This window comes from Equus asinus, chromosome 1 (genome assembly GCF_041296235.1).
Source record: "Equus asinus isolate D_3611 breed Donkey chromosome 1, EquAss-T2T_v2, whole genome shotgun sequence".
Taxonomy (NCBI): Eukaryota; Metazoa; Chordata; class Mammalia; order Perissodactyla; family Equidae; genus Equus; species Equus asinus.
This window is the reverse complement of record NC_091790.1, coordinates 148,923,270-148,939,906: the sequence shown is the minus strand read 5'-3', so window position 1 is coordinate 148,939,906 and position 16,637 is coordinate 148,923,270. Positions and strand designations below refer to the sequence as shown.

General features: G+C 37.3%; 1 protein-coding gene across 2 annotated transcripts in view; it reads right to left on the bottom strand.

Moving 5' to 3' along the window:
• Positions 1–415: 415 nt before the first annotated feature.
• The window catches only part of TSPAN13 (tetraspanin 13), a 35,893-nt gene continuing 19,671 nt past the window's right edge, over positions 416–16,637 (bottom strand). The window contains exons 2-6 of one of the 2 annotated variants that reach the window (XM_014830608.3): positions 14,675–14,842; positions 13,933–14,013; positions 12,828–12,941; positions 11,072–11,185; positions 416–1,536 (exon numbers count right to left, since the gene is read on the bottom strand). In XM_014830608.3, the coding sequence (XP_014686094.1) occupies positions 1,462–1,536; positions 11,072–11,185; positions 12,828–12,941; positions 13,933–14,013; positions 14,675–14,842 (552 nt within the window). In that variant the 3' untranslated portion in view covers positions 416–1,461. Of the gene's footprint in view, positions 1,537–3,710; positions 3,949–11,071; positions 11,186–12,827; positions 12,942–13,932; positions 14,014–14,674; positions 14,843–16,637 lie in introns of those variants that run through there. The other variant, XM_070509493.1, reaches the window with a different exon arrangement.

The following is a 16,637-nucleotide window of genomic DNA, read 5'->3' as shown; positions in this document are numbered from 1 at the left end:
AGATTAGCCAGTCTTCCAGAGTCATAGATATGACACACCTACAAAATGCTCTAAAATTCTATAGATTAACCATTTACCCTTTTTCTTGGTCTAAAATCAATCAAGACAACTGCCAGTAAAGTACCATCTACTACATAGAATGCAAGACAAGAAATTAATAATTTTCAGTAACAGGAAAAAACAACATATTTTTCCCAAATAAATATAAAAGACTTCTCTTTTAAAAAACAATTCTCACTATGGAGAAATATTAAACACAGAAACATTTCCAGAAAGGATTTGGGGATGACCACCAGTAGACATTAGCACCGAAGTTCATTTCCATGGCAGGATTATACACTAAAATAGCAATACTCAGCTCTAGGTCAGTCAAAGAGAACCCAAAGCAAAAAGAAAAGAATTCCACTCCACTTAATTCATTTATCAATTATTCCATTACTTTCTTTTAATTCAAACATTCATACACAAAGAAAGGTTTCCATCCTTTAATTTTTAAACATAATATACAGAACCACAATACTATTTCAATTTCAAATTATGGGAGATCACATTCAAATATGCTTGGATTTGACAAGTTGCTGTTACAATACTGAGAAATTTCATGAAATAGGTATTTAACAATTTATAAGATAATCAAGTATCTTTTTGCTACGTGGGCCAATGCATTAAGAGTAACTTGGTTAAAAATGCAGTCTTTTGGACTTCAAATTATAAAAACACATCAAGATTATATAGGTATACTTTCGGAATTTCTCAAACTCATTCCATTTTCAAGGCTGGAGGCAAATGTACATGAGAACATTTCATGAGACCATTTCTCTTTCGCAGTTACCTGTAAAAATCAAAAACTAAACTACACTTTCCTAAAGACATAGCTATTTCTAGAATACATTAGTGTAATCATAAAAGACTACTAGAACTAAATTATCACTTTTATATTAACAATTTTTACCACAATACACCTTTCCTAAAAAGACAAAAAAATTTGGGAACTTACATTTCCCTTATTGAACTTAACATAAAAGAATCGCATACTTTCTGGCTTCAATAAACATCAATTCTTTTTTCCAGTAAGGAACTATCTCCACAGCACAGTGCTACATACAACTAATTATTCCAGTGAGATGTCTATTTAGAGTCACAATATGATCAACACAATAGTGCCATACAAAGTTTTTCTGCAGGTAAAAATGCTAAGAAAGGCCACAGTGGACAGTGCCAGACACTGAATACAGTAGATTACAGGGACCACTGAGGTTCAGAGGAGACCACAAGTTTCAACTTTTTTTCAGCAATGGAAAAAGAAAAACATTTAGAGAAACCTAAGAGTAAAAATATATAATTCCACTGTCAATCATGTAATTTTTCAGACATTGTTTCCTTAAACAGGCAAAATAGCTTAACTTAAAGTTAGAGAAAGTGAACAAGATCAGAATATGAAAGATTTCCCTTGTTTTCTCATCAAAGGAATGCACTAGGATTAGCACGAGGATCCTTCTGGTTCCTGTATCTGTAGGTCAGCCAAACACCCAGAATCTGGAATGGAAGAAAAAAAAAGAAGAAAGAAAATAACAGTTGTGTATATTTATTCAATTTATCAGTAAAATAACTCTGGACTCTCTGGAGCACTTTGCACTATTTTTTCAAAAAGGAAGAGATTTCTTTTTCTTTTTAAAATGGAGTACGTAACCTAAATGAGAGGCCCTAAGAAAAATTAATATGAACACTGTGGTAGGCTGAACAATGGCTCTCCAAGGATGTCCAGGTCATAATCCCCAGAACCTGCAAATACGTTACCTTACATGGTAACAGGGACTTTGCAGACATGATTGAGTTAAAGATCTTGCGACACGGACATTATCCGAGTGGGCTCAGTGATGGAATCATTAGGGTCTTAATCAGAAGGAGGCAGGAAGGGCAAAATCAAAGATATAGAGAAAAGGCAATGTGCTGACAGAAGCGGCAGGAAGTGGAGTCAGAGAGAGAAGATACACAAGGAATGCAGGCGGCCTTTAGAAGCTGGAAAAGGCAAGGAAATGGATTGTCCCCCAGAAGCTCCAGGAGCCTTCATTTGAAACTTCTGACCTCCAGAAGTGTAAGATGACGAATTTGCGTTGACTTATGCTGCTACATTTGTGATTATTTCTTAGAGCAGCAATTGGAAACTAATACAAATGCTGAATTGTCTGAATAGCTAAAATACCTCATATTTTGATAATTCAGAAATTCTGGGTTTAGCAAAAATTAAGGAATAACAAAAATCCTACAATAAATAAATTTTCCAATACAGATCATAAAAAATATTATAATTCCTACCTCTCCAAGAAGGGGGGGAACCTATAATTTTAGAAAAGTGGTAAGTTGTTATTGTGCCATTTCCCATACCAGGTTCACCAAAAATGAACCAATATAACTTTTTTTATATCAAGAAATGTGTTCATTTTGTTTCTGCTACTTCAAAGTTGATTTATTTAAAAAACCGGCATACCTCAGAGATACTGCAGGGTCAGTTCCAAAAGTGTTAAAGAATCGTATATATTCGGGCAGAAAATAATCAAAATGTACTTTATTTCCATAGGCCTCCCAAGAATTTGCATACACCTGAGAAACAAACTACCACATTTTTGCAGACAGACTTTAAGTACCAACCACATTTACTTTACATCTCCAATTAATTCTTTACAACGTGAATGCTTTGTAATTTAATGCTTTATAAAGCAAACATTTTGATAAAGCGAGTCACATGACGTTTTTGGTTTCCCAGTGCATATAAAAGTTATGCTTACACTATACTGTAGCCTATTAAGTGTGCAATAGCATTATGTCTAAAAAAGCAATATACATACCTTAATTAAAAAATACTTCATTGTTAAAATCTGCTAAACATCATGTGAGCCTTCAGCGAGTTGTAATGTGGTTGCTGGTGGTGGGTCTTGCCTCAATGTCAATGGCTGCTGATGATCAGCGTGGTGGTGGCTGAAGGTTGGGGTGACTGTGGCAATTTCTTAAAATAAGACAACAATGAAGTCTGCTGGATTGATTGACTCTTCCTTTCACGAATGATTTCTCTGTAGCATATGATACAGTTTGATAGCATTTTACTCACAGTAGAACTTCTTTCAAAACTGGAGTCACTCTTCCCAAACCTTGCTGCTACTTTATCAACTAATTTAATATATTAAATATTAATATAAATATGTGTATTAATGAATATATTAATAAATTATAACCACTTATTTTTATCATTTCAACAATCTTCACAGCATCTTCACCAGGACCAGATTCCATCTCAAGAAACCACCACCTTTGCTCCTCCACGAGAAGCAACTCCTCATCCGTTAAAGTTTCATCATGAGATTGCAGCAATTCAGTCACATCTTCAGGCTCCACTTCTAATTCTAGTTCTCCTGCTATTTCCACCACATCTGCAGTTATCTTCCCCACTGAAGTCTTGACTCCCACAAAGTCATCCAAGAGGGCTGGAATCAACTTCTTCCAAACTCCTCTTAATGTTGATATTTTGACCTCTTCCCATGAATCACGAATCTTCTTAATGGCATCTAGAATGGTGAATCCTTTCCAGAAGGTTTTCAAATGACTTTGCCCAGATCCATCAGAGGACTCAACATATATGGCAGCTATACCCTTATGAAATCTATCTCTTAAATAATAAGACTTGAAAACCAAGATTACTCCTTGACACACGGGCTACAGAATGCATGTTGTATTAGCAGGCATGAAAATAACATTAATCTGTCCTGGGTGACCAGGTGTATTATCAATGAGCAGTAACATTTTGAAAGGAATCCTTTTTTCTGAGCAGTAAGTCTCAACAGTGGGCTTGAAATATTCAGTAAACCATGTTGTAAAGAGATGTGCTGTCATCCAAGCTTGTTGTTCGATTTTTAGAGAACAGGCAGAGTAGCTTCAGCATAATTCTTCTGGACCCTGGAATTTTTGGAAGGGTAAATGAGCATTAGCTTCAACTTAACACCAGCTGCATTAGCCCCTAACAAGAATCAGCCTGTCCTTTGAAGCTTTACAGCCAGGTACTGAATTCTCTCTAGCAATGAAAGCCCTAGATGGCATCTTCTTCCAATATAAGGCTGTCTTGTCTAAGTTGAAAATCTGTGGTTTAGTGCAGCTGCATTTATTAATCATCTGAGTGAGATCTTCTGGTTAACTTGCTGCAGCTTCTACATCAGCCCTTGCTGCCTCACCTTGCACTTTTATGTTATAGAGACGGCTTCTTTCCTGAAACTTGATGAGTCAACCTCTATGAGCTTCAGACTTTTCTTCTGCAGCCTCCTCCCCTCTCTCAGCCTTCAGAGAATTGAAGAGCGATCGGGCCTTGCTCTGGGTTAGGCTTTGGCTCAAGGCAATGTTGTGTCTGGTTGGATTTTCTGTTCAGACCATGAAAACTTTCTCCATATCAGCAATAAGGCTGTTTCGCTTTCTTATCATTCGTGTGTTCATGGGAGTAGCACTTTTAATTTCCTTCAAGAACTTTTCCTTTGCATTCACAACTTGCCTAACTGGCGAGGGAGGCCCAGCTTTTGGCCTCGCTTGGCTTGCAACGTGCCTTCTTCACTAAGCTTAATTACTTTTAGCTTTTTAGCTAAAGTGAGAGACATGTGACTCTTCCTTTTACTTGAACAGTTAGAGGTCACTGTAGGATTATGAACTGGCCTAATTTCAATATTGTTGTGTCTCAGGGAATAGAGAGGCCTGAGGAGAGGGAGAAAGACGGAGAAGAGCCGATCCGTGGAGCAGTCAGAACACACATTTATCCATTAAGTTCGCTGTCTTGTATGGGTGCGGTTTGTGGCACCTTGAAACAATTACTATAGTAACATCTAAGATCACTGATCACAGATCACCATAACAAATGTAACAATAATGAAAAAGTGTGACATATTGTGAGAATTACCAAAATGTAACACAGAGACACAAAATGAGCAAACGCTGTTGGAAAAATGGTGCCAACAGACTTGCTCAACGCAGCAGCGTTGGCACAAACCTTCAATGCATAAAAAATACGCTATCTGCAGAGTGCAATAAAGCAAGGCACAATAAAAAGAAGTGTGCCTGTAACAAGAAATTCTTAGACTGAAAAAGATACAAAATTTTAATGGAACAAAATGAATTTCAAATTATATTTCCCACTTTAGATCTGTGTCAACTTTTCATTTAAATTTTGTTTATTTAACTTTGTAACCGCTCAGTAGCCCTTTAAACCACTTCTAGCGAATTATGGTAAGTCCCAAATTGTCTCCATTTACCACAATAATAACCCCTGAATTACTGTAAAATTCATGACTGGTAACGTTTATAATTACAACTTGTAAGGCCTAATGGAACTATCGTTTGTGAGTTGAATCAAGGAAAGAGAAGCCTAATTTAAGAAAATGGAAAGTCTGGTTTGGAGTCTGTATGACAGGGGGAAAAAAAGGAATTTACTTAAAAAACACATGAAGAATACTTTGTGACAGGCTCTGTTCTACACACTTTACAAATTCATACAAGCCTCCCAAGAGCCCATGATAGGAACTATCATTTCCTCATTTTACCAGAAAGGGAACTGAGACACAGAGAGGTTAAATAACTGGGAAAGGTCACACAGGTCATGAGCAGAGAATCGGGGTTCAAACCTGGTGTCCATGCTCTTAAGCACATCTGCAGCTCTGTGAGAATCTAATGTGTTACTGGCTGTTCTCACCTAACATTCCACCTATCACTTCAGCCATGCTGGTTGTTACAATACTGAAATACCTGTTGTCAAACGGCTGCTTTTCTGATGCTCCCCACCTACCCAAGCATCATTTCCCTGACCCTCCCTCAGAAATGCTGGCACAGAGGGAGCTTCTGGTTAGAATTTTTACTTTTTTCTTGAGTAAGATTAGCCCTGAGCTAACATCTGCTGCCAATCCTCCTGTTTTTGCTGAGGAAGACTGGCCCTGAGCAAACATCCGTGCCCATCTTCCTCCACCTTATACGTGGGATGCCTACCACAGCGTGGCCTTCTGAGTGGTGCCATGTCCACACCCAGGATCCAAACCAGCAAACCCTGGGCTGCCAAAGTGGAGCGTGTGCACTTAACCACTGTGCCACCGGGCTGGCACCTGGTTAGAATTTTTGAGGTATAATATTTTGAGTATCACCCTTGGATATATGCCAAGAGCATGAGTTACAGTCCTTAGGAGAAACGAAGTAATTGGGTAAATACTCATAATCTGGAGCCACATTTTACCAAAATTTAATTCCTTCAATTCAGCTGTAAAGTGACAAAATAGGACAATCCTTTCCTTTGCCCCATTGCTGAACCACTATTTCTGCCCTCACTCCCAAGGACAGCATGGAAGGGAGGCATATCCAAAATGCAAAAAGATCAAAGTTAGATAATTATTGGATTTTAAGTTTATGAAGGTGCTCATGATTTAGAGGTTTTCAAGGGCAACTGAAGAGACCTGATTCTAGAACCTAACTCCTGTATTCAGTAGGTCACCAAAGTATAGTTCCTAACATGAAAGTGTCTACGTAGAGTGTGCAATAACAAATCTGTACTCATTTCATTAAATTTAGGAAGGCAGAGGCAATATGCTAAAATATAAACATTACTTCTGAGTAAGTAATTTTAGGCAGTAGATACATTTAATCTTTCATCTTCATAATTTTCTGCATTTTCTCAAGTTTCTACAAAGAATGTGTACTAGTTGTCATTAATTTTTTTCCAGTTTCTAAATCAGTGTTTCTTTGATGGGTTAAATTTATTTTCAGGCATTATAAATGGCTCCAATCAAATCTATTTCACCTACGATAAGAAACCATCAGCTAGTTGGCCTCATCCCTCCAAACTCTGAGAATAATGTGACATAGTGAGTGAAGCAAACATTTAAAAAGTCAGGGAGCCCATAAAATATTCACTCTCCAGAAAATATCAGCTTGGATAAATTACAATTAAAATCTCTAGCTAGGTTGCAGAAGGATATGGTATATAAAATAGAGAGCAGGATTTCATGAAACAACACTTCAGAAATCTAAGACTCATGAGCCTACGTTCTTAAAGAACTGATATTTTAAAAAACAGCAGGGGGAAGGGTGACTAGGCAGAGCACAGAGGATTTTTAGGCATGAAATACTCTGTATGATATGATGACGATGGATATATGTAATTCTACATTTGTCCAAACCTGCAGAATGTACAACACCAGAAATGAACCCTAATGTAAACTATAGACTTTGGGTGATCATGATGTGTCAGGGTGGGTTCATCAATTGCAACAAACATACCACTCTGGCGGGGGATGGTGATAATGGGGGAGGAGATGCATATGCAGCGGCAGGCCATATACATGGGAAGGCTCTGTACTTTTCTCTCAATTTTGCTAAGAACCTAAAACTGCTCTAAAAAAAAATAAAGTCCTTTTTAAAAAAAACACTAGGCATAATTCAAGGCAGTGTGATCTGATGAGAAGAAAATAGAACTGCTCAAAAGAACTGAATTCTCAAAATAAATGCCAGATATAAAAAAAAAACCATGTGGCAAAATTCTGGTAACTGTTGACTCTAGCTAATGGGGTGAATGGAGATTGCTCATTCTGGTTTTCCTCTATACTTTTAAGCTTTCGTGACACAAACTCATGTCTTTTTTCTTTAAGGAAAGAAAGGAAGAATTCACAGAACTGTTTTCAAGCTGTATATGAATTTTCTTGAATCAAGGTCACAACCAATCCACAAGTAAGACAGCTCTTTCCTGAGAAAAAGTGAAATGAAACAACACTCCAAGTAGGACGGGATGGCAGGGGGAACTTCTTTTAAAAACTGAATATTAAGCTTGGTCTTTATCTACACTTTGTTAATAGGAGCCAAGTGTGGATTTTTCATTCTCAAGGGGAAAAAATGAAAATCAATTAGAATAAAATATATAACATACACACATATATGTATATATAATGAGCCACTATATGCTATATGTTAATCATACATTATATACATATATATACACAATATATACACTATACACAAATGCAATGCATGCATTATATGTATATGGTACACACACATGAAAGGATCTAATGTATAACATGGTGGTTGTAGTTGATAACACCGTACTGTATAATTGAAAGTTGTTAAGAGACTAGAGCTTAAACGTTCTCTCCCAAAAAAAAGTACGTGAGGTAATGAATGTATTAATTTGATGGGGGGCATTTTTTCACAATGTATACACATATCAAATCATCATGACATACATTTTAAATATCTTACAATTTTATTTGTCAATTATACCTCAATTAAACTGAAAAAATATATATATACAGTCATGGGCCAGATAATGACGTTTTGGTCAATGACAGACCACATATATGATGGTGGTCCCATAAGATTAGTACCAGATAGCCTAGGTGTGTAGTGGCTATACCGTTTAGGTTTGTGTAAGCACACTCTATGACGTTCACACAACAACAAAATCGCCTAACCACGCGTTTCTCAGAACCTTATCCCTGTCATTAAGCAACGCATGACTGTGTATGGTTGAAATAAATTTCTAGTGCCACGAAGGAGCTGCTTCTGCCCAAAGCGCCATATCAGCAAACTGAAACTTAGAGATCTTTCATGTCCCTGTAAATGCTCTGCTTGACCAGAAATGTAGTATATTCAGTCAGCCAATCTCCAAACGTCAAGCCAACCCTGGGCCTTCTGACCCCAAACAAAGCTGACCACATAGCCCCAGCCAATCACATATTTTCTATTTGTCTCTTCCTTGTTCTTTATTCTTTATCCTATAAAAGCTGCTTGCCTTCCGCCCATTTTGCAGTTCTCCAAAGGAGACTGTCTGCTTCATGAAGTGTTAAAGTTGGTTTGTATCGTTTAAATTGTCTTCTTCAATACTTTTTTAACACATGTAATCAAAATGAGAAAGGCCTAAGGATAAAAATCAACGGAATAAACCTATAGGAAAAGGCAATAAATTTAACTACAGAAAAAGCAAAATCTTCTATAAATTTTGTTTGAAAGTCGTAAAGAAAATTAAGTAAATGCCAAAGAAATTGAAAGCAGAACAAAGAAGCCTAACAGAGTGGGGACTGAGAGGAAGAGGGAGAAAGGGACGGAAGGGAGGAGATGAGAGGGGGCTGGACGACATTCTCCTGCGCCTGGTTTCTAAGCCCACCCCCTCATGAGCCCCAGCTTCGTGAGACGCTTCTTACACACCCCCAGGCACGGAGGCCCCCCCTGGTATTCTGATACAAAATTCCGATTTTTTTGCATATGCTATTTTGAGTTTGTTACATGCAACCCAGAGAGCCTCAATCAAGACAAAAGTAAGTGAGCAATTCACAAAAGAAGAGATGCAAATAGTCAAGAAACATGAATATACTGTCAGATTCATCAGTCACATTTTCAAAAGAGCAAATAGAATTGTAAAGCTATTTTTACCTATCAAACTGGCAAATATTTCTAAAACAAAAATATCTATAATTAGTGGTCAAATCAAAATTTGGTAGAATCTCCCCAAAAGGAATTTAATAATTTTCTTTTAAAATGTCCACATACTGAGAGTGTCATATTTTACCACTACAGATGTATTCTAAGGAAATAAACTAGAAAATATAGATAAAAAATAATATAGAAGGAAATTGACCATGGAATTATTTATTATAGTGGCATATTGAAGGGAAAATTAAATGTTGAAGGGATTAAATGAACACATTAAACTTCAAGCACATAAAACACAGGATTTTTCTGATTTTCTTTTAAAGATACATGCTCACTCTTACAATAGTCTACCATAAATTTCTATAGTTATATATACAATCTTACTTAATAGCACTGAATAGCATTATTCTATACGCTATTCTATTCTCTATTTAAAGCAGGAATGTGACATGGGTGACCAACATGACAAGGGTTCCCTCATCTTGTTAATACGGTGACTTATCCCTCAGTAATTAACTAATAGCTACAGAATGACAGCTAACACACAGCACCTGCCATGTACCAGGTAGTATTCCAAGTATTAAAAGTTTTTCATATACTAACTCTTTTAACCTTCACAACAACTCTACGAAATAGGGGCTTTCCATTATTATGCTTATTTTTAAAGATGAGGAAATAGAAGCAAAGAAAGGTTAAGCAACTTACCCAAGGTCACACAAGTAATGAGCAGTGGAACTAGGTTTCCAAACCACACAGTGCATTCCTTAACCATTTGCTCCTGTCTAATGTACCCTCATTTAACCAGCTCATTACTGAAGAACACAAGCTGGCCCAAAGGTTTGCTATTATAAACAATAAACATTCTTGTGTATTCATTTTTCATAGTTATACGATTATCTCCATGAAATAAAGCATTGTAAGTAGAATTTATGAGTTAAAGCAAAACATTTTAATTTTGATGCATATTGCCAACTCATACACATCAAAAAGCATCCAGTTATTTAGAGTTTAATAAAGACACTGAGGAAAGAATTAGCATTCCTCAAAAGTTATCAAATAATACGTGTGTGGTTTTGCTTAAAGACACATCTATTATATCTAAATGTATTAATATATTAATATAGTATAAATATATGTTATATAGATAATAAATTAATAACAGTGGTTACTGTAGGTTTTGGAAGGCTAGGAACAAAGGCGAGTGGGGGATGGGGTTGGAAGGCAATTTTTCAAAGCATACATATATGTGTGTGTATTATATATGAACATATACAGTCAACAATGTGAACGTCCTACGTATTCCAAAATTAAATTTAAAATAATTTTTCATACAACTTTAGAAATAGGAGAGACCCTAGATACAACCCAGTCTAATCTCCTCATTTCTTTGTTCACTAAACTTTACATAATTTAATGATCAAGCATTTCACCCTGTATAAAGTTCATGCTAGATCTGTGAGGTCTTCTTATTTCAAGCCAGGGCTCCTCCTATTGCAATATTAGTTCTCATGAAAATATCCATTGACACATTCCAAAAGTTGAGTGCAACGCTAAGGTAAAATGTTATGCCCTCTTCCCACATAAAACAGGGATCTCTCTGACAAAGGAGGGAAGGTACTGAGTTATTTGTACGTACCTCTGTAAAACTGAAGAAGAGGCCAATGCCACCGACGAATCTCAAAACTTCTCCAGCATATTCTCCTATTATCGGAGCACATGGTACGCAAGAGCGGCTGCTTTTAAAACAGCTCTGTATCAATTAAAGAAAAGAATTTTTATTTCAGATTACATTTATGAAGAGCAGATAAAAAGTGCGCCCAGACAAAAATTAATGTCTGGAGTATTATATCCAATTTGGGGCTGTGGTTCTTTAGTAATGTCCAAAATTCTTAAGATGGCTCCCAAGATTCCCATCAGTGTACACGCCCTAAATAATCATTCCCTTGAGTGTGGATGGGATTTGGGAATACAATGGATAGTCACTCCCATGTTGTGTTACATAAGACAGTCTTAACAGAATGAAGAGATTCTCATGTTGACTTTGATGCCACCATGTTGTGAGATGGCTGCACAGTTAGGACCAGAGAGCAGCCTCTAGGAGCTGAGAGACACCCAGCAAGAAAACAAGACTTCAGTCCTACAACCACTAGAAGCTGAATTCTGCCAATAATCACTGAGCTTGGGAGTGGACCCCAAGCCTCAGATGAGACAGCAGCCCGGCTGGTACCTTGATTTCACCCTGGTGAGATCCTGAGCAGAGGACTCAGCTAAGCTATACCCAGACGACTGATCCACAGAACCTGAGATAATAAATGAGTGTTGTTTTAAGCCACTAAATTTGTGATAATGTGTTACACAGCAATAGAAAACTAATAATCCCAGAAAAGAGGTCTCCTTGAGGAGATATCCAGCTCAGGGCTCAGAGAGGTAGTAACAGGAGTTTCCCCAAAATATAAACACAAGTGAACTTCCTAGGAGAGCCAAGCTCCAAGTCCATCCTCACACAGGAGCAGGTTGGGACTTGGAGGTCAGGGGTCTGGCCTGGGAAAACAGGGTAGCTGTAATTGGTCCATCACCAGCTCAGCTCACAGACAGAAAGGGCAGGAAGTCGTGATAAAGATGAAGGGAAAAAGGAAAAAGGAAAAAGGGTAATTCCATGTGTTCTCTCCCTGAGGATGTTTAGCTGGTTAAAAAAATCCAATTTAAGAGCCAGCTCCAATGGCCTAGTGGTTAAAGTTCAGTGCGCTCCATCTCAGTGGCCCAGGTTTGTATCCCCGTTGCAGAACCACACCAGCCGCCTGTCAGTTGCCATGCTGTGGCGGCAGCTCACACAGAAGAACTAGAATGACTTACAACTAGAATATACAACTATGTACTGAGGCTTTGGGGAGGAAAAAAAAAATGAGGAAGATTGGCAACAGATGTTAGCTCACGGCAAATCTTCCCCCCACCCACTGCAAAAAAAGGACCCTAAACCAGGGTTGCCAAACTTTAAAAAAAAAAGAAATCCAATTTAGTACGGACCACTCTCCTCCTACTACCCTGATATGCTTCAAAACCAAGATATTTACATGCCTCCTCTGAATCTCTAAGGCTGATTTGCTATTATTTCTCTTTCAACACTTGCTCTATGAGGATCTGAATGGGAAGGAATTAGGGGCAAAGAACCAAAAGCATCTATGTCTGGGAGGGCCCTGGAATATTCAGTACTCTCAGGAGTAGATATTTAAGAATAGACAAATGATATAATAGTCTACACGGAATATATTATAGGTATATGTACAGCATTTTTAAAATACAATTCAGCATCAGAAAGTCCAGTTCTTCCAGATTAATTATTATTCATCTCTACACAATACATCTCCAAAAACTATTTTATACTTTGTACTTACAGCCAGACAGGTCTCATTTGGGTTAAAAGTTCGGAACCCACAGCAGTTTAAATTTCTCTGGATGTCATTTCTAGCACTTGCTGTATTGTTCCAGCCAACTTCCAGAAGTTGACCCTAGAAAATGCATTTAATATATACATCAAAATGTATCATCCCGGGGCCGGCCTGGTAGAGCAGTGGTTAGGTTCACATGCTCTGCTTTGGTAGCCCAGGGGGTCATGGGTTCAGATCCCAGGTATGGACCTACACACCACACTCATCAAGCCATGCTGTGGCGGCATCACACATAAAAATAGAGGAAGATCAGCATAGATGTTAGCTCATGGCCGCTCTTCCTCAAGCAAAAAGAGGAAGAAAGGCTACAGATGTTAGCTCAGGGCCAATCTCCCTCACCAAACAGAAAAAAACAATGTGTCATCCCTGCACAAAATGTATAAGGCTAGAGCCTGCAGCTTTTAACACTGAGTGTGCCTAAAATAAATATTGTTTATAAGACCATTAAAACTTTTCAAAGGGTTATCCCTCAATCTGCAACAAAAATTAAGGCACTATTTCTATCCTAAGAATGAAAAGTCTTAATTTTTACATGCAATGTTCTTTTGGCGGTAGGCAGTTTATCCCACTTCATGCAGACACTGACCCACATGCTACATGCAATTTAAAAGAAGCACTTGGTTGAATGGCATAATTCTCAGAAAGTAACAAGACAAATTTTCCATTGCTCCAAGACAGGGACCCATATTCTTCTACAAATTAGAGGTTGAAATGAGTAACTGCTAGAATGGAACCACAAACATTCTGGAGCAAATGTGTCGTTGCACAATGGTGGGCAAAGACTGGGTGAATATCTTTAGCAGCAGCACTTTTTGCCCAGTGAGGGCAAAATCCTATGTAAACGATGCACAAAATGGCAACACCTGATGATGTTTTCGGGCTCCAGTCAGCCCCACTAACCCAATCAGGATTAAAAAATTTTATCTATGTAGAATGAAATGGCATTCTGAGCAAGAAGAAATTATTTATATTCCCACCATTTCTCCCCCTTTTTTATACCCTACACGTATTCTGTGGGATAATAAAGCAGAAGGAAAAAGTCTCTACTTACCTGTTGCCCCTGGTTCAGGGCTAAGCAAGCACACGATACAGAAAACTGAACAATAAATACAAGTAAGAGAATAATCATGTACTGAGAATGCAAGTTAAGGGTATTTCTTGATACTCTTAAAATAACATAAAACAGAGGTACTGACAACTTTAGAATGCACTAGAAGGAATTCATCCAGAAAATAGAACAAATGGCACACACAGTTCAAAAAGACTACATATAAATATTATTTTGATAATACACTGTAGATAAGTTTATATATAAAAATACTAACAGTAACAACTAATAAAAGCTGACCTATTAGAATTTCATTTAGATTAAAATAAAAATTCTTAGATTCTTAGGAAATAAGTATAGATAAATGTATATAAGCTTTCTTAATAGTAAGTGAAGTATTAAGTGAGATTCTCAACCAAATATTAACATATTGGAGAGGCTCAGAGGTCACTGAATCAGTTCCACGTAACTCTGAATTTGCAGTACATAAATAGGACTGTCCTGAACCTGCAGAAGACATTCTTCACGATGTGAAGAGAGTGGGAACATGTAAACATACGACAACTTCACCCCAAGGAATGTTCCTAATGTTGGTTGAACAAATACACATAGGGCTTGCTAGGAGTTGCTGTCTGGCAATTATATTTCCTAATGATAATATTAAATCAGTTGTAGTTATCAAAAGAGTAATCAATAAAAGAACAAACTCAACTGGAGTAAAAGTCCTGCTTTAAAAAAAGGATACAAAAAATAGCAACACCTGATGGTGTTTCACGGCTCCAATCAGTCCCACCAAGGCGATCAGGAACAAGAAGATGCCCACCGCAATGACCACGCCGACTACGCGGAGACTGGAAATCAACCCGAAGCCAATGCCCCAGGCAGCAATTCCAATCAGCAACAGGCTAACCAACTGCAGAAACAGCAAAAAGAGTGGGGACGGGGGGTCGGGGGGCAGGGAAAAAAGAGACAGGAGAAAAGCATCAATTTATAATAATAATAATATATTTTATAATAAAAATAAATTTATAATAAAAATAATAATTGTCAAGAGCATTTGTCAGGCACCTACTCAGTATCTTACAAACGATTGCTAATACTCAATACTAGAATACGCACAAGATCTCAGTAGATAGTATTATTTTAACAAATTATATTAATCTTCAGTCATGCTTTAAAAAAACTAACAGTAATCTATAAAATTATTATAAAGCCTCAGACATCACTTGTTTTACTAAGCCTAAATGACTGCTACTTAAGCTTTTGAAATAATAGCACATGTACTACTTCTAGAAGCCAATACACCTCAATCCAACATATTGATTTCTTCACGTGGAAATCATTCACCTTTCCTTCAAAGCCCAGTTGGACTATAACCTTCCCTGTGATGTCTTCCTAGTCCCCAACAAACTAAATTAATCTCGCCCTTCTCTGGGCAATCTCAGTTCTTTGAACATGGTCCTGTTGTTCCCCTCATCACACATTCTGCTTCCAAGCCTGTCTCTCCGGGAGTAACTTGAGAGTAAGAACCCCAGCTTTTCTCCTGTCTACATCCCCAGAATCTATCACAGAACCTGGCCCTTGGGAACAGTCAGAAATTTCTCACGGGAACAGACTGGTGGTTACCAGAGGGGAAGGAGGTTGAGGGTGGGCGAAAGGGGTAAAAGAGGTCAACTGTAGGGTGATGGATGGTAACCAGACTTTTAGAGATGATCACTATGTACACGTCAAATCAGAATGTTGTACACATGAAACTTACATAATTAAAAAAATTCCCACAGAACTGTTGCTGAAATGAATTGCTTTAGATTTCATCATCTCCTCTATCAGAATTCATATACAGAGAGAGAGAGACCACCAAAACTTTTAGGATGAAAAGAGTGTAAGGGATTTTAGCTCTTTAGTGCAAAATGGCATTCTGAGCAAGAAAAAATTATTTTATAATCCAATCATTTTATTTCTATACTTATAAAAAACCAAGCGAAGAGATAAAACACATGCCTCAAAATCGGTCATACTTCTTTAAAATAATACTTAAATAAATACCATGCAATATAAAGATTATAATTAACTGATAGAAGATAGAGTTTAAACAAGTATGTGAGAGGGATGGGGTTGGGGTTTGTCAAACAGGAAGGAGACTATCTTCAATTCAATCAAGAGTCAATCATTTCTTGGAGCAAGTTGGGAGGAATACAAATACATAAAATATTCTTTCTAGCACCATTTGAAGGCCTAATAAACTTTGTTTCAAACTATAAATCACCACTCACTCAAATGGATCTTTTTTTACTCAAATGAACACATTTTTCCTGTGTGTAGCCATAGTTTATTGGACACAAATTTTAAATGTCTTAGTATATAAAACTTCTTACATATGCAGAGAGATAAAACTGCTAAATATTGACAAATACATCATCATTTGTATTTTTATCCATTTATTATAAAGAAACAAAACTTGAGGATGAAAGAAACTATCGGTAGCATGGCAGAACCAACTTATGGATTATATGGACTTGGTATCCTCTGCTGCGGTCAGTACATACAGAAAGCTTTCGTTTTCAGAGGAAGAAGGAGAAAGAAAAAATTCTCAGAAATGTTGTCACCCAGAAATTTGCCTAGTCTCTCTCACTTTTGCAATTGCTCCTTATCAGCAGGTCCATTTGCCTGTGCCTCATTTTTATCATCTCCCTCACAATCTTCTCCTA